The sequence below is a fragment of the Phaseolus vulgaris genome, chromosome 11 (assembly GCF_000499845.2).
Source record: "Phaseolus vulgaris cultivar G19833 chromosome 11, P. vulgaris v2.0, whole genome shotgun sequence".
NCBI classification, from domain to species: Eukaryota; Viridiplantae; Streptophyta; class Magnoliopsida; order Fabales; family Fabaceae; genus Phaseolus; species Phaseolus vulgaris.
This window is the reverse complement of record NC_023749.2, coordinates 1328359-1354149: the sequence shown is the minus strand read 5'-3', so window position 1 is coordinate 1354149 and position 25791 is coordinate 1328359. Positions and strand designations below refer to the sequence as shown.

The following is a 25791-nucleotide window of genomic DNA, read 5'->3' as shown; positions in this document are numbered from 1 at the left end:
GGTATTAAACTGCGTGGTAGTAGCAACATGAAAATAAATTCGATAGCAAAAAGTAAAATAGTTCAAAACACGCCACAAAGCAATAAAATTGTCTTTAGCCCACACCCCGGGCCCAGGTAATGAAAATATTAAACAATATCAAGGGTGTCATCCGGTTGCATCGACTCCTCCGGCGGTACGGTATCATCTGCACGTGGCATCTCTTCGGCCTCCTCGTCCCCCAGAGGCATCAGACGGCCGCCCACAACATCCATGTTCGAGTCGTATCACTCATCGTCGTCCGGCACCCCATGAAAAAAGGCGACCTGCCGAACTCCCTGCCTGAATGACTCTTCGTTGATGCGCAACATGAACCCTTGCAGCTGTTCAACTTGAGCACTCAACAATTTCTGCACCACAAACACGAAGGTAAGATACAAATATGCTATCAGCCGAACGACCGCAAGAAGAAGGTACTCACCATTTATGTCCACCCACTGCTTGGACGACCCGTAAAGGGCTATCAGTTCCCGCGTAGGGAGCCTACACGGTAGTTAATTCACGACCATCAAAATCTCTTGGTCGATGGGAGACAAAGATTCTCAAAGCCGATGGTCAAGGGAGGTGGGATTCTCCGTCCAATGGAATGGAAATTTTGTGCTTCCATCAGCATTATAGAATAGATCCCGACCGTCCTGCTCGACAAACACTTTAAAAAAGTAATCTTTAAAATTCTTATACGAGGTAGTAAAAGCAGCAAAGCGTACGTTCCCCGGACGACTGGATAACGACAACCAACCTACTGGGGTACTCGGGTATGTGTTATAATAATATAAAAATGATTCGGCGGTCGGCAGGAGTCCAAATATCTGACAAATAACTCGGAAGGCTTGTAAAACGGCCCACGAGTTAGGGTGCAATTGTGTCGGTGCGACATTGAGAATCCGAAGGATACTCATGGTAAAATCATCAAAAGGTAAACCTACGTGTAAATGGGAAAACAAGGCACTATACACAAAGACTTTTAAAAGTCGTGTGGAGCATTCTCCCGGCCATGACACACACGGTCGGTCATATCGCATATATCGACATATAACGCATCGGCCGGGCAATCCGGGGTCAGAAAATTTTTATGGGTTGCTAGAAACTGATCTAATTTATCCGAAGACTTTATTTTACTGAGGATTCGAAGAACGGTAGGATCAACCCAATCATAACTTGGGCCGTCCGATGCCTGACTCGCACCGCGAGTCAAAGACGAACCCGCAACACTCGAAGACTCCTCAGAAGAAGGCATGACTAACCTTGAAACGAAGAAGAAGACGCTGGCAGCAAAATCGGCACCTAACAAAACAGAGCAAGCAACCCAAAACTCAGAGCAAAAGGAACGAAAAACCCTCAACTCTACAAATGAAATACTATTTATAGGCAAAGAGATGGGAAGCAAAACCCCTGCGTTCGTCTAACACCATTAGATGAAATCTAATCCAACGGTCATATACGCTCGGCATACGAAACGACACGTAATCCCTACCATTCAATCGATCCAGATGTGACAGCATCCCCAAACGGCAACTCTGCCATGCGTCACATCTCTGCCACATATTAATGATGCCAGCTATCACGCATTGTTTCAATAACCCCCTGAGCCTTATACGACTCTTCGTCCTTACATGACCTCGAGCCTGGGGGGCAAGTGTACCGGTCGGTACCGGACGACCGCATTGTCCGAATTAAATTATCCAATTAAGCAAGGAACATGGTTACACGTGGGACAAACGGTTACAATTCCCACTGAGTAACAAACACACGTGAGCACTCCCTGGATTTTCGGGAACACCCCCTAGATCCCAGGAAACCATCTAACACGATCCAGACCACAAAACACGTCGTAACCACTAATGACCCAGAAGGCCCAAGCCCAAAGGGATATACAAAAGAAGAGAAAGAAAGAGAGAGAGGTATGTTTTTCAGATTATCACAGATTCTCACGGAGAGAGATTACTGACTTGAGCGTCGGAGCACAATCGCAGGTACCCCCACCGGCCGACCGAGGCACGCGAGGAAGAAGGAAACTCGAAGGACAAGACAACTAAGACTGAAGCAGACACCTTGTATCGACGTGGATCAACATTACTCAGTCCCCAATATCCATACAGGTACACTTACCTTATAGATTGAATTTTATGATAATAAATTAACTTAAACTCACTTTTTTTTAAAAATAATTAAAACGAAAATGACTCAAAGTACAGAAAAATTGTCAAATTGGAACTGATTTAAGTATACTTTTAAATCCTATCATGGGAATTCTATTCATTAGTTAATTTTTTCTAATCCTACTTTTAAAAATGTAATATAACCTCTGTGATGTATGCTTTTTATTTATTTTCTAAAAAACAAATCGTTTTGAAGGAGTTAAATATGTTTTTATTACTGTATTATAACATTAAATTAGTTTTTATTTCTAGTTTAAACTTTAAATATTTTAATTATTTATAGTAACAAAATTATTAAAATAAGTCATAATTTACATTATCGATAATTAACATTAAATATTTTAATATTTTATTTCATATTGAAAATTCGTTTCTCATGAAAAAAAAAATTCACAAACACTCAATAATAATTTGCTCAAGGTATAAAATTTATATTAAAGACAAAAATAATTTTGGCCTCAAAATTTTCTTACACAAATATTTATTAAATATTCACCAAAGAAAACTTTTAGGAGAGTCTGTTTTTATTGTTTACCATAGAAATGTAATAATAATAATAATAAATATCTACAAATAAAAAATAACAATAAAAAGGAACTCCATGTAATATATTTATTAAAATGATTATTTGTTAAATATGCAGAGAAGTGAGAGCTACGCGCGCAGCCAAGGAAGATAGCGTGACGTCCCAAAAGTGAGTTGCGGAAGGAAGGGACCAGAAAAGAAACACTGCCAAATATTCTTTTCATTTTTTTCACTCTATTTATACCAACCAATTAGATTCTGCGTTGCTTTAAATTGAAAGCGTTACCCGTGAACGTGTGTGTGTGGGGGAGACATGGACACCGTGGCACGCATCCCAAACAACTCTCCAATTTCATGCATCCACACGTTTCGCTCCCAATCCCCTCACTTCCCAACCTCTTCCGCCGCAATCCGGGTCGGGCGCGGATCTTGGACTCCGATTCGGGCGTCCACGGCGGAGAGAGAGGAGGTGCTACTGGCACCGCCACGCAAGGAGGACCAGCAGCTGAAGAACGGAATAGCCGAGTTCTACGACGAGTCGTCTTCCTTATGGGAGAATATTTGGGGCGACCACATGCACCATGGCTTCTACGACCCGGATTCCACCGTCTCGGTTTCGGATCATCGCGCCGCTCAGATCCGAATGATCGAAGAGTCGCTTCGTTTTGCCTCTGTTTCTGGTATTCGCTTTGCGTCTAATTCTGTTACAAACGGTGTGTGTGTTCGTACTTGTAGGTGTACGGTCACCAATTGTTTATCAGTAACGGAAATTCTGATTTGGAATTGGATTTTTTGATACTGAGTTATGTACATTTTTTTCAGTTGTTTGAAAGTGCTAACTAACTGATAACTGTTTAATGCTGACACTATTTTGTTTCGTTGTGGTTGTTAGAGGAGCGTGCGAAATGGCCAAAGAGAATAGTTGATGTTGGGTGTGGCATAGGGGGCAGTTCCAGATACTTGGCCGAGAAATTTGGGGCAAGCAGTGTTGGCATCACTCTCAGTCCTGTTCAGGCTCGAAGAGCTAATGCTCTTGCTGCTGCTCAAGGATTGACTCACAAGGTCTTAATTTCTGGACATTTGTTTCTTTTGGGTCTATTTTTTTTTTACACATTTTTCAAAGTTCTTGATAACTTCTGTAGAGTCTATGCACGTGTGGCTATTATAGTATAATATGAATATAAAATATTTGTTTCCGTGTTTCTGTGATTGCAGGTTTCTTTTCAGGTTGGTGACGCTCTGGAGCAACCATTCCCTGATGGGAAGTTTGATCTGGTGTGGTCCATGGAGAGTGGAGAGCATATGCCTGACAAAACCAAGGTTTACTTCAATTTAATTTCTCTTGCACTCTATGCATTACTTGTGATCGACTAAGCTTACTTCCAACAGCAGATTAATCCCTAACCATAATTGAATTTAATGTTTGTTCTGTTCTGTATAATTGAATTTAATCTCATAAGTTTTCTGCTTCACACACTGCACATGCAACTGACAGTTTGTTGGAGAGTTGGCTCGGGTAGCAGCGCCTGGTGGCACCATAATAATAGTAACATGGTGCCACAGGGATCTTGGCCCTGATGAACAGTCCCTACAACCATGGGAGCAAGATCTGTTGAAGAAGATTTGTGATGCATATTATCTTCCAGCTTGGTGTTCAGCTGCTGATTATGTCAAATTGCTTCAATCCTTGTCACTTCAGGTACAAATAAGCGTTTTCTCATTATTATATATATGCATACGGACACTGTGCAGAGAAATGTCAAGTTTATTGTATTGCTATTTTGACATGGTTGCTATTTTTGTAGGATATAAAGTCAGAAGATTGGTCTTCCTTTGTTGCTCCATTTTGGCCAGCAGTGATACGCTCAGCCTTGACATGGAAGGGTCTCACTTCACTCTTGAGCAGTGGTAAGATCGAAATTACATTTGCATTTCAAAATCAAAATCCCATCTTCCAAGTGTCATGTCACTGATCAATTCTTTCCACACTCATAACCTTCACTCCTAAGAACATGGTTGGTCTGCATGTTTAGTGTAATAGATTAAAATACGCAATAGAGTGCTTGGTATTTACCAGAAAATTGATCTTGTACACATAAATGACTCAATGAAATCACTTAATTAGATTTATTAGTGAAAATTCCAGGACAGCCATGGAAAGTTTCTCCTGCTTGCCTTTCATTTTTTCTTCAATCAAATATTCCTTCCATTTTAACTATGCCACTGGAATATACTTTGAAGTTTAATTTAAAAACAAAATATATATATATATATATAAAAAAAACGAGTCGTGATTTATCCTCATTTATAATTTATAAATTATGAGATATTCTGTTCATAGAATAAGCTATAAATGATTCCAATATTATTTTAAAAATAGATTTTAAATCTGATTCAACCTCATAAATTGACTTATTAGATAAAGGTACCCACTTGAAAAAAAAATGGTGATATGGGATCTCCAACACATAAAACTTTTGTTTTATTCTTAAAAAATTATATTCTTTTTTTACATAAAGTTTTTTCTATATTAAATTAAAAAGTTAAACATTTGAAATTTCTAGTTTTGAAAAATGTTTAAGAAATGGTTTAACTGAGAAAATGTTATTTTATTAATGGTTTTTAAATATTTCAATATCCCATTATGCTTAAGATTGGTTTAAAAAATGAATTAAAAAAATCAAGCTAAAAATATTAGTTGAATCAATAGGTAACCAAAGAGGGGAAAAAATGGTGGTTTACAATTACAGGACACGTATTTCGAAATAGAAACATATGTAATAATTAAGTAAAGGAAAGAATGTTTCAAGTTATTTCAATGAAGACAAAAAAAATGGACTCTATCTTCTTTAAAGACTTTATTATGCACTGCTCTATCTGCTGCCAAGGTGAACTTTTGCATTTTCTTACTGAATTTCCTGATTTCCTTTTGAAGTTGTTGATTTGTACTGTGTTACTGTTTTGGGCCGGACTAGAAAGTTGTGGAAGTTGTTGATTTGTATTTTGTGACATTTTTTTTGGTCAGGACAAAAAACGATAAAAGGAGCTTTGGCTATGCCATTGATGATAGAGGGATACAAAAAGGGTCTAATTAAGTTTGCGATCATTACTTGTCGAAAACCTGAATAAGTTGAGAAGCAGGAGTAGTTTTATAGAATGAAGCAGTAATGTGCATAGTTCTGGCAGAAACGAAGAGAAAATAAATAAATGAAAGAGCTTGGGTATTACTAATACTTTTCTTTTTCATTTTTTAATTTTCTACATATGCATAGAATCACAGATAAAATCCCATCCAATTGAAGGGAAGACGTAACATAATTGCTGTTTGGACGTGACATGTTTCGTTTTATTTTATTTTGAATTCACTGTTTAATTCCATCTCTGTATATTTATAGGTCAAAGTGTATAATATATATAATTTTTAATATTATTTAATTATAAATTCATTTTTATTATATATATTTATATTTAAACTTATCATATCAAGTGATATATAATTTTTAGGGTTGGGAAATCATCATTTTTCTTATGTATAACTTACAACCATTAATTTGTATGGGTCAAGGATGAAATTGGTGGAGAGTTTGCATAATATTAAAAAATGTTTTTTCTTATATTTCCTCAAATTTTTATTAATTTCGAAAATCAAATTTCTAGATTCGTAAAGTTAAAGATAAAATAGTTAGACACATCAACACCTTCACTATGATCATCACAAGAACCATATATAAAGAACAACAAATCTTTATAATACACATTGAAAAAATAAGTGTAAAAATAAGTTTATATATGTAATATTTTATCCCTTCAATTAGACAATTGCGAGGCAACCAAAGAGTCACTCTTCTTTCTTTCTAAGATAACATTACTTCTCACAAACACAATGTTAATGAAATGTATCACTTTGTTTAATTGATAAATAAAAATTGGACAAATTTATTTCCTTCAAATTATTTGTCATTACTTCTAAAAAAAATAATTATCTTATCCCATCTCAATCATTGATATAATAAGTTAATTTTATTTTACATGTTCAATAATTATCATTATGCATACAACTTTATGAATAATTATATTTTGTTTTAAAATATAATAAAAAATAAAATATAAATATTATATATCTACATTAAATAAAGAAATTTCCTTCATATATAGTTGTAAACGTAGAATTTTGTCTCAATTTGTTTGACACGATAAATTTCGCGCATACCCCCTTTTAATATTAATATAAAAATAGTAATTGCTAATAATAAAATAGCATTAAAAATTAAATTTTCTTAAAATACAATATTCGTTTTACTTTTCTTTAACCAAACAATCTTAATTTTACTCTGTTTTTTTTATATATTTACCTTTTTTTTCTCTTCAACAAAATAATCTCCATTTTCAATCTATTATTATCTTATTCTATTTGCTATTTTTCCTTTATTTATACACAGCCTTTTAAATCAAGTGGTCAACTACGACAATATATAATATATTATAACTTTTCACATTTTATTTGTGTAAAAAAACAAGAAAAATAATAATACAAACTGGTTTTGTTGAGATAAAAGTGGTTCACAATAAATCTTGTGGATCCCATGAACGATATTTAGAAGAAAATAAAAGAAAGTGTCTACTGTTAACATGAAATGTCAATTTTAACCTTAATTTTTGTGCCTTTGTGCTGTTTTCTTCTCATCTACCATTCTTAATTTTATAATAATTCCCCACGTCTTATTCCCAAATCATGATAAAATCTATAAGTTTAGTAATTAATTATGCATATTAATTTTAGAACAATATAATTAAAAAAATATAAAATAATATTATTAAATTTAATATTATAATAAAAAACTCTTTTCATGATTTAGTATATGACCTTTATTCATGATAAAAAAATTACAAAATATATTTATGATTTGAAAATATGAAAAATACTATTATTAAAATATGACTATCTATTTTTTATTTATAATTTCATAATATTTGATAATATCACTGTCTATTTTTCATTTATGATTTCACAATACGGAAGTACTACTATCAAAATCAAAATATCACCATCTATTATTTACTATTAAAAAATATGGAAGTACAATTATCAAAATATCACTGTCTATTATTTAGAAATTTCTTTAAAAATATATTTTATGTTAAAATTACACGACTTCATCTTTAAAATTCTATGAAAGACGACTTCATTTTTTTTAAAAAAGAACAAAGAAGTAAATAACACAACTTTTTGTTAAAAAAACATAAATTAAGGTAAAGAAGTTTTGTGTTTATTGAACACAACTTTAATTTATGTTAATTAGTGATTTTTTAGTTTATTTTCAAAAAAGTCAAAGATGATATAGTTTCAGTATAAAAGTAATACACAAGAATATGATAATTTGTATTATTTTTGTACTTAAGTCATGCCATTATGTAAAGGCTTCAATTTAATTCTGTTTAATTTTTATTTATTTATATAAATTAAAAAAATAGTGTAAAAATTATGGAAAAATATTACTCCTAATTAAATAAATTATAATTATTTTAATAAATTGTTTATTTTATAAATTGTCATAATTTATCAGTAATTTTTTTCAATTTTTTTCAAAAATTAAATTTTTTCAATTTATATAAATACAATAATTTTAAACAAAACTATATTGAAATCATCACAAGATACCACAATTTCAGTATAAAATAATACATAAAATTGTTACATGTATATACAAATTTTGTTTATACATAAATTAGAGAGTCATATTTACCAAAAAGGACTTCACTTTAATTTTTTATAATAAAAATCGTGTAAAAAAACTAAGGCAAACTATTCGTTTATAACTTAAAAATATTTCTTCGTGGACATAAAAAAAATTCATTCGAAACTGAAAATTTTCAAGTGAACTCTAAATAAAGCTATATGAAATTAAGATCCTTGAATAAGATTCACATATAAAATAAATTAAAAGTAAATATTAATATTGAGATTGAATTGTCTTTCTATTATAAGTATATAACTGCAAATATTCTATTTTGTATTAGTTATATGATGTTTTTTATTCCTTTTTATCAATTATATAATCTTTTATTATATTAAATTATTATAATTAAGTAATATATTAGAGATAATAATCAATATATATATATATTTAAAAAATAAAATAAAATTATATGACTTAAATATATATTAAAAATAATCAACCATGTGTTATATATCTCTTATAAGAAAAATAAATACTTACTTAAATAAATAAATAAATATATATATAATAAAAAATGATAAAATAATTATTATTTTGCATTTCTATTTAAGGTGAATTTAGCAGGCCACTGAAGAAGATTGTGAAGTACAATGGATAATGAGGATGCATAACAACTTAAGATAGTACTTATAACAATTATTACATAGCTATTGCTTGTACAATTATTACTATTATTGTATTATACTTTTTTATAATTTATTTTAATGCAAGAGTTTTATAAAATTTAAGTTCCAACATTTTAATTACTATTTTATTTAATTATTGATAAAAGTATATGTTTTCAAAGTAGAATATATTATTTTATTTTTATAACTCAAATTTCTTTTTGACCTCCATAAAAATCATTTTCTCACATTTACAAAACGTCTTAATAAATAGTTTACTATGTTTAAAAACCCTTATTCATTCAAAAAATTATGAATCACTCAACATTTATTATATGCTTGTTACACTTATCCTAAAAACTATTTAATTAATTTAAAACATACAAATAATTACACAAATCATTTAATAATATGACAAGTCATTTAACTATCCCAACAACATTTACATTATTGAATAAAACAGTGATAATAAAAGTCAACAGAAATATTCGGAGTAATCAAAATTTAGATTAGAAGTTCAAAACTATATATCTAAAAAAAGCTTGAGATGTGTTTCAACAAGTAAATTTATTTAAAACATTTATAGAATGAAAAATAAAATAAAATATTTAATAAATCTCTTTATATAATGTAATAAAAAAACAATTCTACTAACTAATTTATGTATATAATAATATTAATTGATGTCTTTCTTATTTATGAAAAAAACTTGATTGATAAGTGAAAAAAGAGAGCAAAGCATGTTACTTTTTATTTATTTTTCTAAATTGTATATAATATTTATTCAATAACTTTTGAATTAACAACTAAACTAAATTAAATTATCAGTAAACTTGTTATATCCCACCAAGATCATCACTAATTTAACTTAAACAAATAACTATAAAATATATTGAAAAATAATTTAATTTAAACTCATACTTACAAAATTAATTTATATTTGACTGAAGTTAAATTTTTAACACTCTCGAATATCCATGTGATTAGATATTTATAGAATTCTAATAATACATTATATGATAGACCTAAAATAAATTTAAATGTGATTAAATATTTATGGAATTTTAATAACATAGACTCCAAAATAATTTTAGGCGTGACTAAATATTTATGAAACTTTAATAACAAATAATACGGTAAACCTAACAAATCTCATCCAAATAGATTTTTATATTATATTCAAATAAAAAAAAAACTCAATTTATTCTTATAAAATTATTTGAAAAATGAAGATTACCTGTATAACTTTGTTTATCTCTATTTAATAATAATAATAATAGTAATAATAATAATAATAAATTATTGAACAAGCTAGGATTGATCCATCAACATAGGTAGCAACCCTAATATTTATACAGTGACATAGTTTATTTTATTATACATTTATTATTCTTTATTGAGTTGAATAATGGACCGTGGCAGACAAAGTGATAAGGGACTAAGCATGTGTCGATTTGGTTTATTTTAAAAACACTCAATTATCAGTTTTTTACATTATTTTATATTTTTAATAAAAAAAAATCATCAATGCTTCTTCAATAAATAAATAAATTTAAAGTTAAAGTTTTAAGTAAGATTATCTCTATTTAAATTTAAATTAATAAATAAATAAATTTAAATTTAAACTTTAGACTAAGGTGTTTGTTATAAGGTTAAGATATTTCTGAATATTTTTATTATTTATTTGTTTTTACTGGTAATTTTTTTTTTATTTGATTAAATTGGAAAGAGTAACTTCTCTTGCAACTTGTGAGAACGGACATGCACCAATTAGTTGGTTGGTGTTTGGATACGAGTTTAGCATAGTGAGTAGATAAGATCTGAGTATAAAATGATGCCGTAAGGTATTCACTCACTCAAACACTTACTCAGAAGGAAATGGCACTGGAGCAGCACGAGAAGGAGAAGCTGCAGAAGGGAATCGCTGAGTTCTACGACGAGTCTTCCACCTTATGGGAGAATATCTGGGGCGACCACATGCACCACGGCTTCTACGACGCGGATTCCACCGTTTCGGTTTCGGATCATCGTGCTGCTCAGATCCGAATGATCGAAGAGTCGCTTCGTTTTGCCTCGTTTTCTGGTATTCTTCGTTTTTCGCAACGCTTTTTGTTTCCGCTGAATCGAACACTGCTTTTAGATTTCAAAACGCATCCACGTTCGCAGCAAAATTTTATGTGATTGGTGAGATTAGTTGCATACAACACATGCCTTGATTTGCTTTGATTCAGAACCAAATCTTCATCATGAATTCTTGACTATGGCTTCCGAGTCTTTCACCTTTTTCTACAGAATAAAGAATGATGTCGTTTACTTTTTTTCTCACTACTGTTTGTCGATGCCTTTTCCATCCACATGTTTCTCGAGGTATTACTTTTATTTACTTCCATAATCACTAAAAAAATAGTGTGAAAATTATTGTGATAGACGTTTGTTTTTTTATAAAATGATATATATAAATGTCATAATATATGGCGTTTTTCGAACCGTGGTGATCTTATGTGACCGCAACATCTATTACATGTATATAAATTTTTGTTTATACATAAATATGTGATATTTTTAATTATTAGTTTATAATAAAATTATACATTAACTTTCAAAGTAATTTTAATTCTAGATAAATGAAATTCAACTATCGATTAATAATCTCATTATTTAATAAATTTGTTTTACTTTTTATATACAATCTCATTATATACCATGTTATTTTTTATTTAACTTTTTATCTCTTTTATTTTACTTTTTTTCAATAGTTATATACACGTCAAATCCTCAGATATCATTTCTATATATTATTATCATCATTTAATCTCCGTTTTTTTAATTTTCATTTATTTTATGAAAAATACTTAGAGCCACAGTGATTTTTTCATATTGTCGTATGAGTATGACCAAATCAACTTTTCGACTTATAAGAAGAAGAAAATAAAAAAATCTAAATTAAAATAAATTTATCCATATATTAATATGTAAAATTTATTTTATATTACTTTTTTTTAAAAAAAAACTATATGTTTAGTTTGGTACAAGTTAGTTTTGGTTTATAAATAATTTGTGTGTGTAAGTGTTTACGAAAAAAAGTTATTTACACAGACCATAAAATACATTCATAGTTTGTTACTTAATAGTAATTGGATTTTGATTTTAAGACATGAATTTTTAGAGAAATAATATATCTACAACCATACACCAAATTATAACGGAAAAGAAAAATAATTTCATATTAAAGTAAAATAATTTTAAAATTGTAGAGATAATTTTTGTAATTTTATATATCAGTAACTATTATTTTGTTTTTGTTGTGGTTGGTTAGAGGATGATACTAAATGGCCGAAAAGAATAGTTGATGTTGGGTGTGGAATAGGGGGCAGCTCCAGATACTTGGCCCAGAAATTTGGAGCAACCAGCGTTGGCATCACTCTCAGTCCTGTTCAAGCTCAAAGAGCTAATGCTCTTGCTGCAGCTCAAGGATTGGCTCACAAGGTCTTCCTTCATCTCTCAACATTGCTTTCTTTTCCATCTATTTTTTACACATTCTTCAAAGTTCTTCATAACTCCTATAGAATCTATGCACATGTACCTATTATAATAATATAATACGTGAATATAAAATATCTGTCTCCATGTTTCTGTCATTGCAGGTTTCTTTTCAGGTTGCTGACGCTCTCGAACAACCATTCCCTGATGGGAAGTTTGATCTGGTGTGGTCCATGGAGAGTGGAGAGCATATGCCTGACAAAACCAAGGTTTCAATTCCATTTCTCTTGCACTCTATGCATTATTTTTAAGGGACATTAATATGAAAATATATATAATTTTTAAAATATAAAATATAGGAATCCAAATCTATATATTAAACAAAAACAATTTTATTTTTTAAATTGGATTTTTGGCTGATATGTGTCTTATAAATGACATACTTTTGGAGATCCCATCAACTAAAGATAAGGACATTTCATTGTATATAAGTGGGTGCAAACCTCAATCCTATAAGTCGGTTTTATCGGGTTGAGTTAGACTTAAAGTCCAATCTTTAGTATGGTATCAGACTCATTTCAAACCTATCCTAACGAGTATTTGTTGGATTTATCAAGCCACCACCCATAGTATGTTATTCCACGCACGAGCTTCTAAAGTCCACTCCTTAATACATACGAATGTTAAAATCTAATACGAGTATATCTACAACGAGTTTAGGGTTTATGATTTAGTTGTTAACATTAAACTCATTAAAGTGTTAATTAATCTAATATAAGTGTTCTGCTTCACACACTGCACATGCAACTGACAGTTTGTTAGAGAGTTGGGTCGGGTAGCAGCACCTGGTGGCACCATAATAATAGTAACATGGTGCCACAGGGATCTTGGCCCTGATGAACAGTCCCTACAACCATGGGAGCAAGATCTGTTGAAGAAGATTTGTGATGCTTATTATCTTCCAGCCTGGTGCTCAGCTGCTGATTATGTCAAATTGCTTCAATCCCTCTCACTTCAGGTAAAGTGCAGTACTGTTCTTGAGGTTTACAATAATCTGAAAAGTTTTGTGTTCTTTATTCATTACATATATTCACAGAGTTGAAGTTGTTTTGCTACTACTAATTAAAACTTTGTGGTATATTTATATATGTATGTAGGATATCAAGTCAGAAGATTGGTCTTCCTTTGTTGCTCCGTTTTGGCCAGCAGTGATTCGTTCTGCATTGACATGGAATGGCCTCACTTCACTCTTGCGCACAGGTAAATGCTCAACATTCATCAATTATTTACAGTAATTAAACTAGGTCGATTCCATAATTTTTCTGTAAAAAAATATAAATAAATAAATCTTTATAAATTAAGTGATAGATATAAAACTATATATTTACAAATTGTTAGAGAAAAAACTTAATACAAACTTATTTTTATTTATTTATTTTTTGTAATAATTAATTTAACTCGTAAAAGATTATTTTATTGCAAGTCTTTCATTTTTAATCACGTTAATTCCAACATCTTTTAAAGAGATAAAACATACAAGTTTCAAGTTTTGTCTGAACGTGAGTACAATTAAAAGGCTTTTTGTTTTACACTAAAACTTCGAGAGCATGCATGTATCCTGAAACAATACATATAACTGCATGAAAAGGAAAGGATAAGCTCAGAAGTTATTTACAGTTGAAATATAAGATAAGCAATAATTTATTCATTTTGAAATAAAAATTATGCACTCCAGAAGAAAGATTAATTGTAAATAACTATTATTTTCTATCAATTTTCAGTTAACATTACTAAAAAAATATTAAATAAAAATTAATTTTAAAAATTAAACAAAATTAATTTTTATATTAACTAAATTAGATATTATTTTAAAAATTACAAAATTATTAATTTAAAAATCATTTTTTATTATTATAAATAATTTTAAATTAATATCTAATTAGCAATTAAAATTTTAACTACCAATATTATTTATATTCTAAATTTATTAAAAAAATCTTGATAACTAATTAGATATCCATTTATAAACTATTTATTAATAATAAAAATTAATTTAAAAACTAATAAAATCTTTAAAATAGTATTTAATTTAATTAATATACTCTTTTTTTTGTTTTTAAAATTAATTTTTATTTAATAATTTTTTCTTAACTCACATAATATATTATTATTTGTTGAACATTAATTTTTTTTTTCAGGACTGAAAACCATTAAAGGAGCTTTGGCCATGCCATTGATGATAAAAGGATACAATAAGGGTTTGATTAAGTTTGTGATCATTACATGTAGGAAGTCTGGATAATTAAGCACATTATTTTTATTATTTTCAACAGGTCATTTATTTTGATAGTTTAACAAAATAAGAGAAGCCTATTGAGAGTCTGAAAGAGGGTGACATGACATCAAATTGAAGATGTAAGATTATTTCAGCTTCCATTAAGTCATCACCAATAATGATACTTCATTATTTTTGGTTTATTTTTAATTTATATTATCTTCATCAAATATTTAAAAGATTCACATGCCAATGTTGTTATTATTGTTTTTAAGACTACAAAATTATCATAACCAATACTGTCTTTTAATGCCTTTATTATGTGAATGTAATTTCCATTTTGTAGCTCTTTATAAACTTTCAAACTTACTAAACAAATTATTAAAAAAAACATAGAACACAATTTGAATCATATAAGTAACTGTAACAACAAAATGAATATCATATATATATATATATATATATATATATATATATATATATATATATATATATAAATAAAACAAACTTAGTACGATGATAAATTGATAATATAGTAAAAAGATGTTGTATATACTTTATAGATAATTCTATTTTTAATAGTTCTCTTACATGTGCTTACACTGTATCTCCTTCCATCAATCACACCTTTTGATGACCATGTTATTCTCAATTATTTTGAGACCAACGTTAGTATATTTTTTTTTTTAATGAAAGTTTTTATGTTAGGCAACACTATGCAACTTGACATCTCAGCGAGGCTGACACCTCAAGTAGCAACAATCATCTGCCATCACATGAAAAAAGTATTATTAAAAAAAGAAAAAAGAAAGAAAATACAAAACTATGGGAGGACTAGACCAAAACCCACGTGTTAACAAAAACGATACATAGGTAGACTATACCTATTCATAAAGAATTCTAAGAACAGACTAGATGGAAGTCTATTATACCAATGAAATGATTGTCTATGAATGAACCCTAAATTAGCCAACTTATCAGCACATGCATTTCCCTCACGAAAAATATGAGTAACCCTAAACCTGATTGTCCTACAGAAATTAAGACAAATATTTCATCGATTACGATCCACGGAACATTAGTCCTAGCAGTAAACGCAACACAACGTTAGTATATATACAGTTGATGGATTTTTTTTTTTCAACATATTTGAGGTTATTGAATTTTATAAAACAGTCAAAGAAAATTATTTAATAGATTTTTTTAAAATTAATTATTATATTAATTAAATTAAATATTATTTTAAATATTAAAAAATAAAGTAATTTTTATTATTACTACATATTTTTTAAATTAAAATCTAATTAACTACCAAAATATTAGTTATTAATTTTATAATTTAATTAATTAGATCTATTATATTAACTATCTTATATATTAATAATTTTTTAGTTTCTCAAATTTAGTTAATATAATAATTAATTATTTTTTTATAAAATAATTTATATTTAATGATTTTTTAATAATTTTTTCACTGATAAACATAACAAATAAGGCGATGATATTTATATATAATTTTTAAAATTCAATAAATGAAGGTATTAATAAAAAATAAGGTGATGATATTTAAATAGAATTTTTAAAATTGAATGAATGAAGGTATTGATTTAATGAGTAAGAGTAATTGACTTTATGATAATTACTAACATAAGTTAGTAAGTCACTCCAAAAAATGCATCTATTAACTTCACTTGACATCACCTCTTGAATATAATGTGAATCCTACTATGGTTTAAATTATGGACCATTTTTATGATCATTTTCTCCTATGATATACAAATGCATTTGGATTCTATAAATTATGCAAAAAAAACTAATGATGGTTTATATTATATTTGATTATGATTATCTTATATTCTTTTACTGAGAAAATTTGTTCTAATATAGAATATATAAATTTGATCATCTTAATTATAAACTTAATCTTTACTTGAGTACAAGATATTAAAATAATACAAGTGTGCACAATATTTCTATTTTTTTCTTTGTATTATTTATTAATATAATAAACGGGTGAGAGATAGTGTTCTCTTAATCACTTCTAACTCTTTACACATGCAACCAAAATTTTCCAAAAATAATTTCATGAAATTGTTTCCTTAAAATGCTTTTCTTAGTTTTTATTAATTTTACTTTGATTCACTTAGAGTTAATCAACTTAAAATAAATTGATATATATACATATATATATATATATATATATATATAATATCACACTGTTTTAACAAAATGGATCACAACAAATTATTTTATTCCACATATAATTATTAAAACAATATATATTGCTTTAAGTTTATGGTGTTGTAGCCCAATAACTTTGGTCTCTTATCTTACCCATAAGTCATTGCAGGCTAGCAGGGCTAAAAGAATACAAAATGACAATACTTTGGTTTTTGCTTCGCCACTATATATTTTAGGACATGTACAATACAAATTATTTTAAATGTTTAAAATATTTTTGTATTTTTTTCTTTAAAAGAAAAATTTTGGAAGAGAAATTTTGGCAGAGGAATTTTGGCTTATGAATTTGAATTTCTGGAAGAAAGTTTTTGGAATAGCTAGTGCATAATGGACTTACGGAACAAAATATTAAAAAAATTATTAAATAAAAAATAATTTTAGAGACAAAAATAATTTATTATTATTTGATTAAATTACATATCGTTTTATAAACTAAAAAAATATTAATTTATAAATTTGTATTAATAATAGAAATAATTTTATATACAAATAATTTTTTAATCTTTAAAATAATATTTAATTTAATCAATATAATAAAAATTATATTTTTATTTTTAGTGTAAAATTCAGAATAAACAATGCCTACACAGTCAACTTAAATTATGAAATGAAATTTCAAAAATTTTAGGCATATTATAATCCGAAAGAAGACAAAAAAAGTTAATATTTCAAAAGTTTTTTTCTTCTAAAAAAACACTTTCAAAATCAGCAACAAAACTAAAAAATCGCATTCAACAGTCAAAATTTCGAAAATAATGTTCTTCCAACACATACAACAAAACAATATAATAACAAGACTATTTTGGTAACTTCACCTCTATGATAGTGCCAAGTTGGAATTTAATATAGTGCAAAAAGCAAATGCCATGTACTTTTTGTATTATGTTTTGTTTGCTCTCATTCTTTATCACTCAATTTCTTTTTCTTCTTTTTTATTTTTTGCAAACTTCTCATTAATATTATGGTTGTCTCGAATGAATGAACCAATATCTTATGCCATTATTTGTTTTTATTCTATTAACACTTAATCCTACATGGTTCCTATTTTATTCGTATAAATGGTATTCATCTTTGTTTTTTTCTCAAATTAATTTTGAGGGCGTATTTCTAATTACATAAACAAACATTATTTTCTTGAGCTGGAGATTCTTTTGAAATGTTTACCTAATTTGAAATTATTTTATGTAATGATATAGATAATTTTTTTATACTCGTTTAAATTATATTCCAACAGTTTGAAAATAATCTTAATTTACACATTTATTAAAGATGTTATTTAATTGGCACGAAGTATAAATATTTGTTTATAAATGGTTGGAGATCCCACATTAACTAGAGATTAAAGTCTTCCATTATATATAAGTGGGTGCAAACCTCAACCTCATGAGTCAGTTTTATGGGGTTGAGGTAGGCTTAAAGTCCACTTCTTAACATGGTATCAGAGCCATTTTGAACCTATTCTAGCAAGTGTTTGTGTTAGGCCTATCGTGTCATCCGCTATCGGACCACCCATAATATATAGTCCACTTCTTAACATAAACTTTATTAAATAACCTCAATTTACACTTTATTAGTCAATGACAAATAATATTAGAATGTATTGATTTTTTAGAAATAAATTGTATATTAGTTATAAATCTTCAATGTTGACCAAGTGTATAGTTGGGGAGTGTGTGAAGTGTATAAATGACTCGTAATTGTATGAGAAAAGGGAAGGTGTGAAAGAATATACATCTTTTGTTTTATACTTGGAGTAGTTAACAACAAAATGAATATTATTTAACTTTATTTCAATTATATATATCAGCAATTACCATAAGTACTTTGAGTTAAGCCATAGGAGTAATTGAGGTTAGATAAAAAAAAATGCCCAAAGCACACTAGATCATAAAACATATTACAATAAATATTTTTGGGAAAAATATATTTAACAATTAGGAACTACAATGTAGGTTGTTCAATGTGGCTGGTTTGTAATACGAGATGAGTTCACTAATTTAATTTGCTGATCTGTTTAGGTTTGTTATTATAATTAAAGTTCATGTAGATTTTATTTCAATCTCTAAAAATAACACCATAATGTCATTTTCCTCTTAAGTACAACTCCTCATTCTACGTTCAAACAATCTTTTTAAAAAGCTTTTTTTTATAGAGACAAACTTGTATTTAATGTAAACTAACAAAATTAATCCGTATTTTTTTATGCGATAGAGACTAATTCAACCTATATTTTGTGAGTGAAATTTATAACGGATTAATGCAACAATCCTCATTGGAATCCCTATTAACAATATGATAATATTGATATATAATTTCTTCAAACATGCTCCAAGTATGAACAAGAAGCAACGATGCATGGAGGAAAAAAATATTGTAACCAAAATTTTACAGGTCTCAATGATATTGAATTTCTCCATTATTTTAATACAGATAGTAGTAAAGTATACTTTTATTAATAATATACATGTTTTCATTTTTCAAAAGAATATACTTTAGAGTGGTATAATAGGTTATACTAATAATTAACAAATTATAATATGCTTAAAAAGTATTTGATATTTCAAATAAAATATTCTATAATGTATTTAAAAACATAAGAATTAAGAAATAAATCAACATTTTCACCGGTATTCACTTTTTTTTTTTTCTTTTTCGTATTCGCAGCTAGAGTTTTGTCTTAAGTTCTGTCTGCTTTATAAATATTTGTTCTCAAAATATTTAACATACAAGGATTTGTTTTAAAAAATAAGTACAAGTTCTATTGAGAGAGAAATAACCACAATAAACTTTTTTTAACACATATTTATTTTGGTAATGAAACTGTAATTATGTTTTGTTTTTTTTAATACATAAACCATCTTAGCCTTTTTATGACTATGTAGCACCGGTACATATATCACACCTACCTCACACAAATACGAATAATTCACACAAATACAAAAATATGTGTAATTTTTAAAATATAAAATACATAGACACAGATAATAAAAAAAATTTATGTGTATAAGTATATTTTAATTATATTAGATATTTTTTCGTAGATGATTAAAAAAATTTATTCTTTATTTTTTATTAAAATTTATAATAAATTTAAGTTTTTTAAAAAATTAATATATTTTATTTAAAATTATACTCAAATTATTATAAATTTAATAAATATTTTTTAAATTAAATATTTCATGTACGGTTTTACAGATGACACACATTTAAGAGGAAGTGTAGAGTATACATGCCACATGTTTGTTTGGTGATTAAATTTGGAGTTTTATAAATTTCCAAAATAAAAAAAAAAGATATTATTGAGGTGTATGTCTGTAGGAGAAGATGGAATAAAGTATGGTATATTGAGAAGTTGTTCCTAACCAAATTCTTCTTTTTCTCTCTCTCTACATAATATATTGTATTAAATAATTAATTAATTATTATATTATTATTTTTGTTTCTCTTTTTTACCAGTCAAATATTTCTTTTTGGGAAACCCATTCTCTCTCTTTCCCAGCCACTGTCTCTTGCCTCAGTTGGTTAGCCGCTATGCCCAAAAACCCTTTCACTTTGCCTTCTTCCACTCTCACTCCCTATCCATTCTTCACCACCATGTTTTCTTAGACCTCTCAGGTTCTCTCTCTCTTCTTTTCTTCTTCTACTTTTCATTCTCTTTCTTTTTTGTTGTTGTTGTTGTTTTCATTGTTTTTTTCTGGGTATTTTGGATTTTGGAAAACTGGCACTGCTCTCGGGTGAAACGTGTCTTGATTGGGAGATGATGGTGTTTGATCTGAGGTGGGAAATGGGAGAGAAAAAAGTGAATATGAAAAGGGTTTAAGGAATGGGTATGGCTGAGATCTTTGTGGGAAATTTCCTGTTCTCTTTTTTGGGTTTTTTCGAAGGTGTCGAACCGACAAGTGCCAATGTGTCTAAAATTTTATTGTTGCCAGAAGATTGAAATCTCTCTCTGCAATTTTTTGGAGTTTAGCAGGGAAACGGTGGCGGTGGAGTGAGCCCCAAATAGGAAAGAAAAAGGGTCAGAAGAGGGGTTAATATTTCAGAAGAAGAATTATTAATATTAATACATATACATATATATATATATATATTATTTCGCATATATATATATTATTTCGTATATATAATATAATAGATATAGAAAGATAAATTTGTTTTTCTATGGTGAAGGTGGAAGGTGATATTAATGTGGAAATGGAAATTTGAAATTATGCACTGTGGAGTGAGTGTGTGTTTCTGAGGTAATGAGATTTTGGTATTTGTTTATGTAGGTTCTTGGAGGACAACTCATTCGGTTGTTTCTGCTATTTAAAATGAAACCACATTCCAATGGGGTGTCTAGAGGTCATAAGGCAAATGGTACTCAAGTTGAAGGGCCTAACTGGCTTATTTTTGCTGCTGGTGCTTTGTTGAGTACGTTATCCATTCGCCTTGGTTACAAGTTGAAGCAGGCATTGGACTCCAAACCCAAGCAGAATGCAACTGCCATTCAGAAAGGTCATTATGTACTGATGGGGGGACACCATTTTTCTTGTTTTGTAGCTCTTTTCCCTTTTTATGTAGATGTGAAAATTTATTTAATAGTCAATTTGGATATGTATTTTGGTTTAAGTGGATTCTAACTTCATATCTTTTGATGTTTCAGGAAATGGAAAATCCTCCAGCATGAAGAAATCTGCAGACTATTTTTTGCAGACTAATGGATATTCCCAAACACAAGATAACCACGGATGCTTCAGTTGTATTTCAGGTGGTTTACCATATGCTTCAAGTTGATGACTGGTTGTTATGCTGTCTAGTATTTTTCTTCTTATTTAGAAGATTTTTTTTTTTCTGACAAGATTTTGTTTCTGAATTTGGAATGTTGTTGGATGATTATTAATATTTGTTGTAGGATGTTGAGCTTATTATTATCTGCTAGTACTTGTTAATTATGTTCTTTTATCTTAGTCTATTTCTTCTACATCAAGTGTTAAGAGTGTTAGTGGAACATTTTCCACTCATCTTTATACCCTGATGCCTTATGATGATTAGTGCTCATCAAATAATTTTTTACCAAGTTGTCTTCCTTTAGTTTTGTTCCCATCTCATTTAATTGTTATCTCTGCTCCCAGTTTTATATCACTAGCATTACTATTGAGTGTCTTCATTACATGTGCTAGTAATAAACAGTATTCCACCTGAAGTTGGTAATGTATGAAGTGGTGTGAAGATCATCTGCTCTCATAAGATAGGGTGGGGATGGACACTTCAATGTTCTAATTAAGCAGCTCAGCTAAACGTTCTGAAACAAATTTTAGCTCAGTGATCTATAGCAATTGATACTTGACTTTGTCTGCTTGCAGTTATGGAGATAAAACTTTTTATTTGGTATCATCATATTTTTTTTTCTTTACCAGCAAAGAGATGCAAACTACACAAATAGTTCAGTATTTAAAGTAAACCTGGATTTACTTACTCTTAAGCATGCACAAGTTGATGGACTTCCATTTGAAATTCTGTCAGAGATGGTGTAAACTTTGTACATGAGTCACTTGTAAATAATTGGTGATTGTAGTTTGTGGATCTGATTCTACATTCTCTGTGATATTATTCACCTAATTCCTTTCAATTACTGTTCTGTTTCGTTTTGTGTCTTACCTAGATTTTAAGTATCAATGTGATATTGTTTTGGGCAGGAACTGGTGGTACCATGGAAGTAAAGTGTCCACCAAATGGACAGATGCTGAATGAGTTTGATGGAGCTCTCCCATTGGTGACTGTTCCTGCTCCTGCTGCTGAATTTAGTAAGGAAAATGGTGTTATGTGGGCATGCTCCCCTGATCATCATCTTGAGTTGCCATCAAAGCCATTCCACCATTCAAACTGCTCAGATTCACCATGTGTATCAGAATCTGGTTCTGATATTTTCAGTAAGCGAGAGGTCATTCAGAAACTGCGGCAACAGTTGAAGAGAAGAGATGACATGATACTAGAAATGCAAGATCAATTAGCTGAATTGCAAAATTCACTCAACTCTCAGATGGGGCTTTCTTCACATTTGCAATTGCAGCTTGATGCTACAAACAGGGACTTATTTGATTCCGAGAGAGAGATCCAAAGGCTGAGGAAAGCAATTGCAGATCACTGTGTTGGATATGTTCCCCATGACAAATCTTCCAAAGTGACAACTTCTCCTGCTGAGATTAGAAATGGCTTTTTAAATGGGCATCTTGATGGGGACAGTAATTCTGATTCCCCTGAAAAACCAAGGGATGAGGAGGAGAGAGTTGAGTTGCTGAAAAGGCAAGTAGGAGAGTTGAAAGAGGTGATAGAAGGAAAAGAATACTTGCTCCAGAGCTACAAGGAGCAAAAGACTGAACTCTCTATGAAAGTCAGGGAATTGCAGCATAGATTGGATTCTCAGCTGCCTAATATTTTGTAGAAGTTGTCTACTTTGTGAATACTTTGGTTCTTTTCATTTCACAAATCTTCACTGCCTTCTTCCTCATTCTTTATTTTCTCTGTAATTAGCTCAATATATTTCGAGTTTGTGCAATGTGTGCTGCTGATTAATGAGTGCTGCATATTAAAAATGGCAAGATGAATGCATAAATACAAAAATAGTTTTTTTTTTTTTATATATTTAGAGTAAAAATATACAGTTGCCACTATACATGACAAAATAACACTTTTTCCTTGTCAGCATGTTGTTTTAGTACTAGTTGATCATGTGGGGTTTGTGTTGGTTGGTTGACAAAAACAGTCCATTGGTTGGAGATAGGGTGGTGGTGGTGGTGGTGGTACCAAGACAATAATTTTGACATTAGTTTTGCAATCAATAGAATAAAAGAAAATTGCTTAGGAAGAAATTGAGATACAAATATTTTAAGGGTATAAAGGCCATTTGCTTCTTTCCAACAAGAAAATTTATATTCAAATTTTGGTCTTTAAAAAAACAGTTTAGTTGTTATGAAATTATAGTTTCAGATCTGTGACTTTAATTTTTTACAACCATAAGAATAAATTCATGTTGTCCTTTGTTATTAGGAGTATTCCTTTGGGGTGTTAATTTAGACAATATGTTAAATATTAGTTCAGAGTTGTTGGAAATTAGTTAAGTGTCAATGGTTCATGGAGCTGTAGCAATTGAGAAAGTTGTTGGAAAATAATTAAGAAGGAAATTAAAATAAAAAAAATTGCAGTTTAAGACAATTCTTAGTTACCATGTATTTTTTTGATAAATGATTATATAAACATTATTTATCTTTTTCATTTAAAGTAAAATAAACTAAAATTATACCTTTAAGGATTATAAATAAAAGAAAAAATATTTTCTTAAATGAAGCAAATCCCAGAAGAAATTATAGACTGTTTCTCAAATACTATAGATTTTATTAATTAATTGGTTATAATATAAAATAATAAACAAAATTAAATGGAATATTTTTGTGTGTTTTGCATTAATTACAATATAGGAATAATAATATTATAAAGCATTTTTTTCAGTAGTATTCATTGGGATCAGGTCACACTACATTAAATGCTAACAAATCATGCATCCTAGAATGTCTCCCTATCATCATTAAGAATGCCTAAAACAATCAATTTCACGTAAGTATCAATCAATTTTATTAATTATTATTAAAATTGGACTAACCACTTTTACAGAGTTTTCTAATTATATCTTTTAAAAACTTATTTGTAAATTCAATTTCAGTTTCATTTCTATTAATAATATATTAAATTCATTTAAATATTAGTAAAATAGTTTCTCCCTTACTGTATGAGATTCCTTTCAACAAATATGTTATAATTCATTATAAGACTATTTGTAATTAAATTTACGAGAACATTTTTTTAAATATCTTTAATTAATTTACATGTTTCTACGATATCATGTATATTACACTTTCACTCAATTACTTTAATTTTAAATATAATACCAATAATTTTAGAATATGAACAAATTGTTGATAAATTTATTATCTTCAACTAATTTAACTATTCTCCCCCTTTCTTATTATAAATTACATTTTAAAATAGATTGTTAAAATTTTATAAGATACTTTAAATTTCTTTATGATTTTAGATTTACTTTTCAGGTTTACTTCTATTAAACAATATAAATAACTTCTGTTCTGTATTAATAAACAGTGAAAAGAGTATTTTAATAATAATTTTAAAAAATAACAAATATTTGTATATTTGTATATATATATATATATTAATGTTTTATATCAAAGAATATAGAAAGTAATTGTTTCAAAGAGTGAGAATTAATTAAAAGATTATTATAAGTGAAAATGGGAACAGAAGCATGAGTCCATAACACAAACTAGTAAGATTCCTATGAAGCTTTAATATAACACCTTGCAACTTTATTCTGAAAATATATCTATGTAGTTATGATTTATGCCATTTAGAATCAAGTTATACAACAATTTTGTAGTTTCAACAAAGTTTAAATATTTTTTTAGTATATGAAATTTGAAGTAAATTATTTTTTTATTTAAAGTTATTTAAAAATACTTTATCTTTTAAATTTGAAAATGTATAGTTTTAATCTTAACTATTAAATTAAGGAGTAAAAATAAAAAATAGAAGTCATTTTAGTTTCTTTTAAGAAACTAAAACTCTTCTGTTAAAATTTGAGAGATTAAAATAAACTTTTTAAATTTGAGTGAAATAAGAAATTAAACAGCAAAGTAAAATAAAGTGCCAAAAATAATGAACTTGAAAAGATAAAG

The 25791-nt window shown here is 28.5% G+C and overlaps 3 protein-coding genes across 4 annotated transcripts; all 3 read left to right on the top strand.

Annotated features, from left to right (window-relative positions):
• The first annotated feature begins 2904 nt into the window (after positions 1-2904).
• On the top strand, positions 2905-5956 carry LOC137817856 (tocopherol O-methyltransferase, chloroplastic-like). Its single transcript, XM_068621271.1, has 6 exons — positions 2905-3403; positions 3616-3785; positions 3939-4043; positions 4219-4422; positions 4529-4631; positions 5749-5956. The coding sequence occupies exons 1-6, from the start codon at positions 3037-3039 to the stop codon at positions 5850-5852; spliced, it is 1053 nt and encodes a 350-aa protein (XP_068477372.1). The 5' UTR covers positions 2905-3036; the 3' UTR covers positions 5853-5956.
• Positions 5957-10528: 4572 nt separating this feature from the next.
• Positions 10529-15074, top strand: LOC137818558 (gamma-tocopherol methyltransferase, chloroplastic-like). The gene is made up of 6 exons (XM_068622433.1): positions 10529-11149; positions 12383-12552; positions 12711-12815; positions 13361-13564; positions 13704-13806; positions 14745-15074. The coding sequence occupies exons 1-6, from the start codon at positions 10945-10947 to the stop codon at positions 14846-14848; spliced, it is 891 nt and encodes a 296-aa protein (XP_068478534.1). The 5' UTR covers positions 10529-10944; the 3' UTR covers positions 14849-15074.
• A 5348-nt stretch (positions 15075-20422) lies between these two features.
• On the top strand, positions 20423-23600 carry LOC137823342 (uncharacterized). Of its 2 annotated transcripts, none has more exons than XM_068628435.1 (4): positions 20423-20677; positions 21334-21559; positions 21708-21812; positions 22741-23600. In XM_068628435.1, exons 2-4 carry the CDS (start codon positions 21376-21378, stop codon positions 23484-23486), a joined length of 1035 nt encoding a protein of 344 aa, XP_068484536.1. In that variant the 5' UTR covers positions 20423-20677; positions 21334-21375; the 3' UTR covers positions 23487-23600. The 2 variants fall into 2 exon arrangements, with proteins under 2 accessions (XP_068484536.1, XP_068484545.1); XM_068628444.1 differs by lacking the exon at positions 20423-20677 and adding an exon at positions 21111-21239.
• Positions 23601-25791: the final 2191 nt, after the last annotated feature.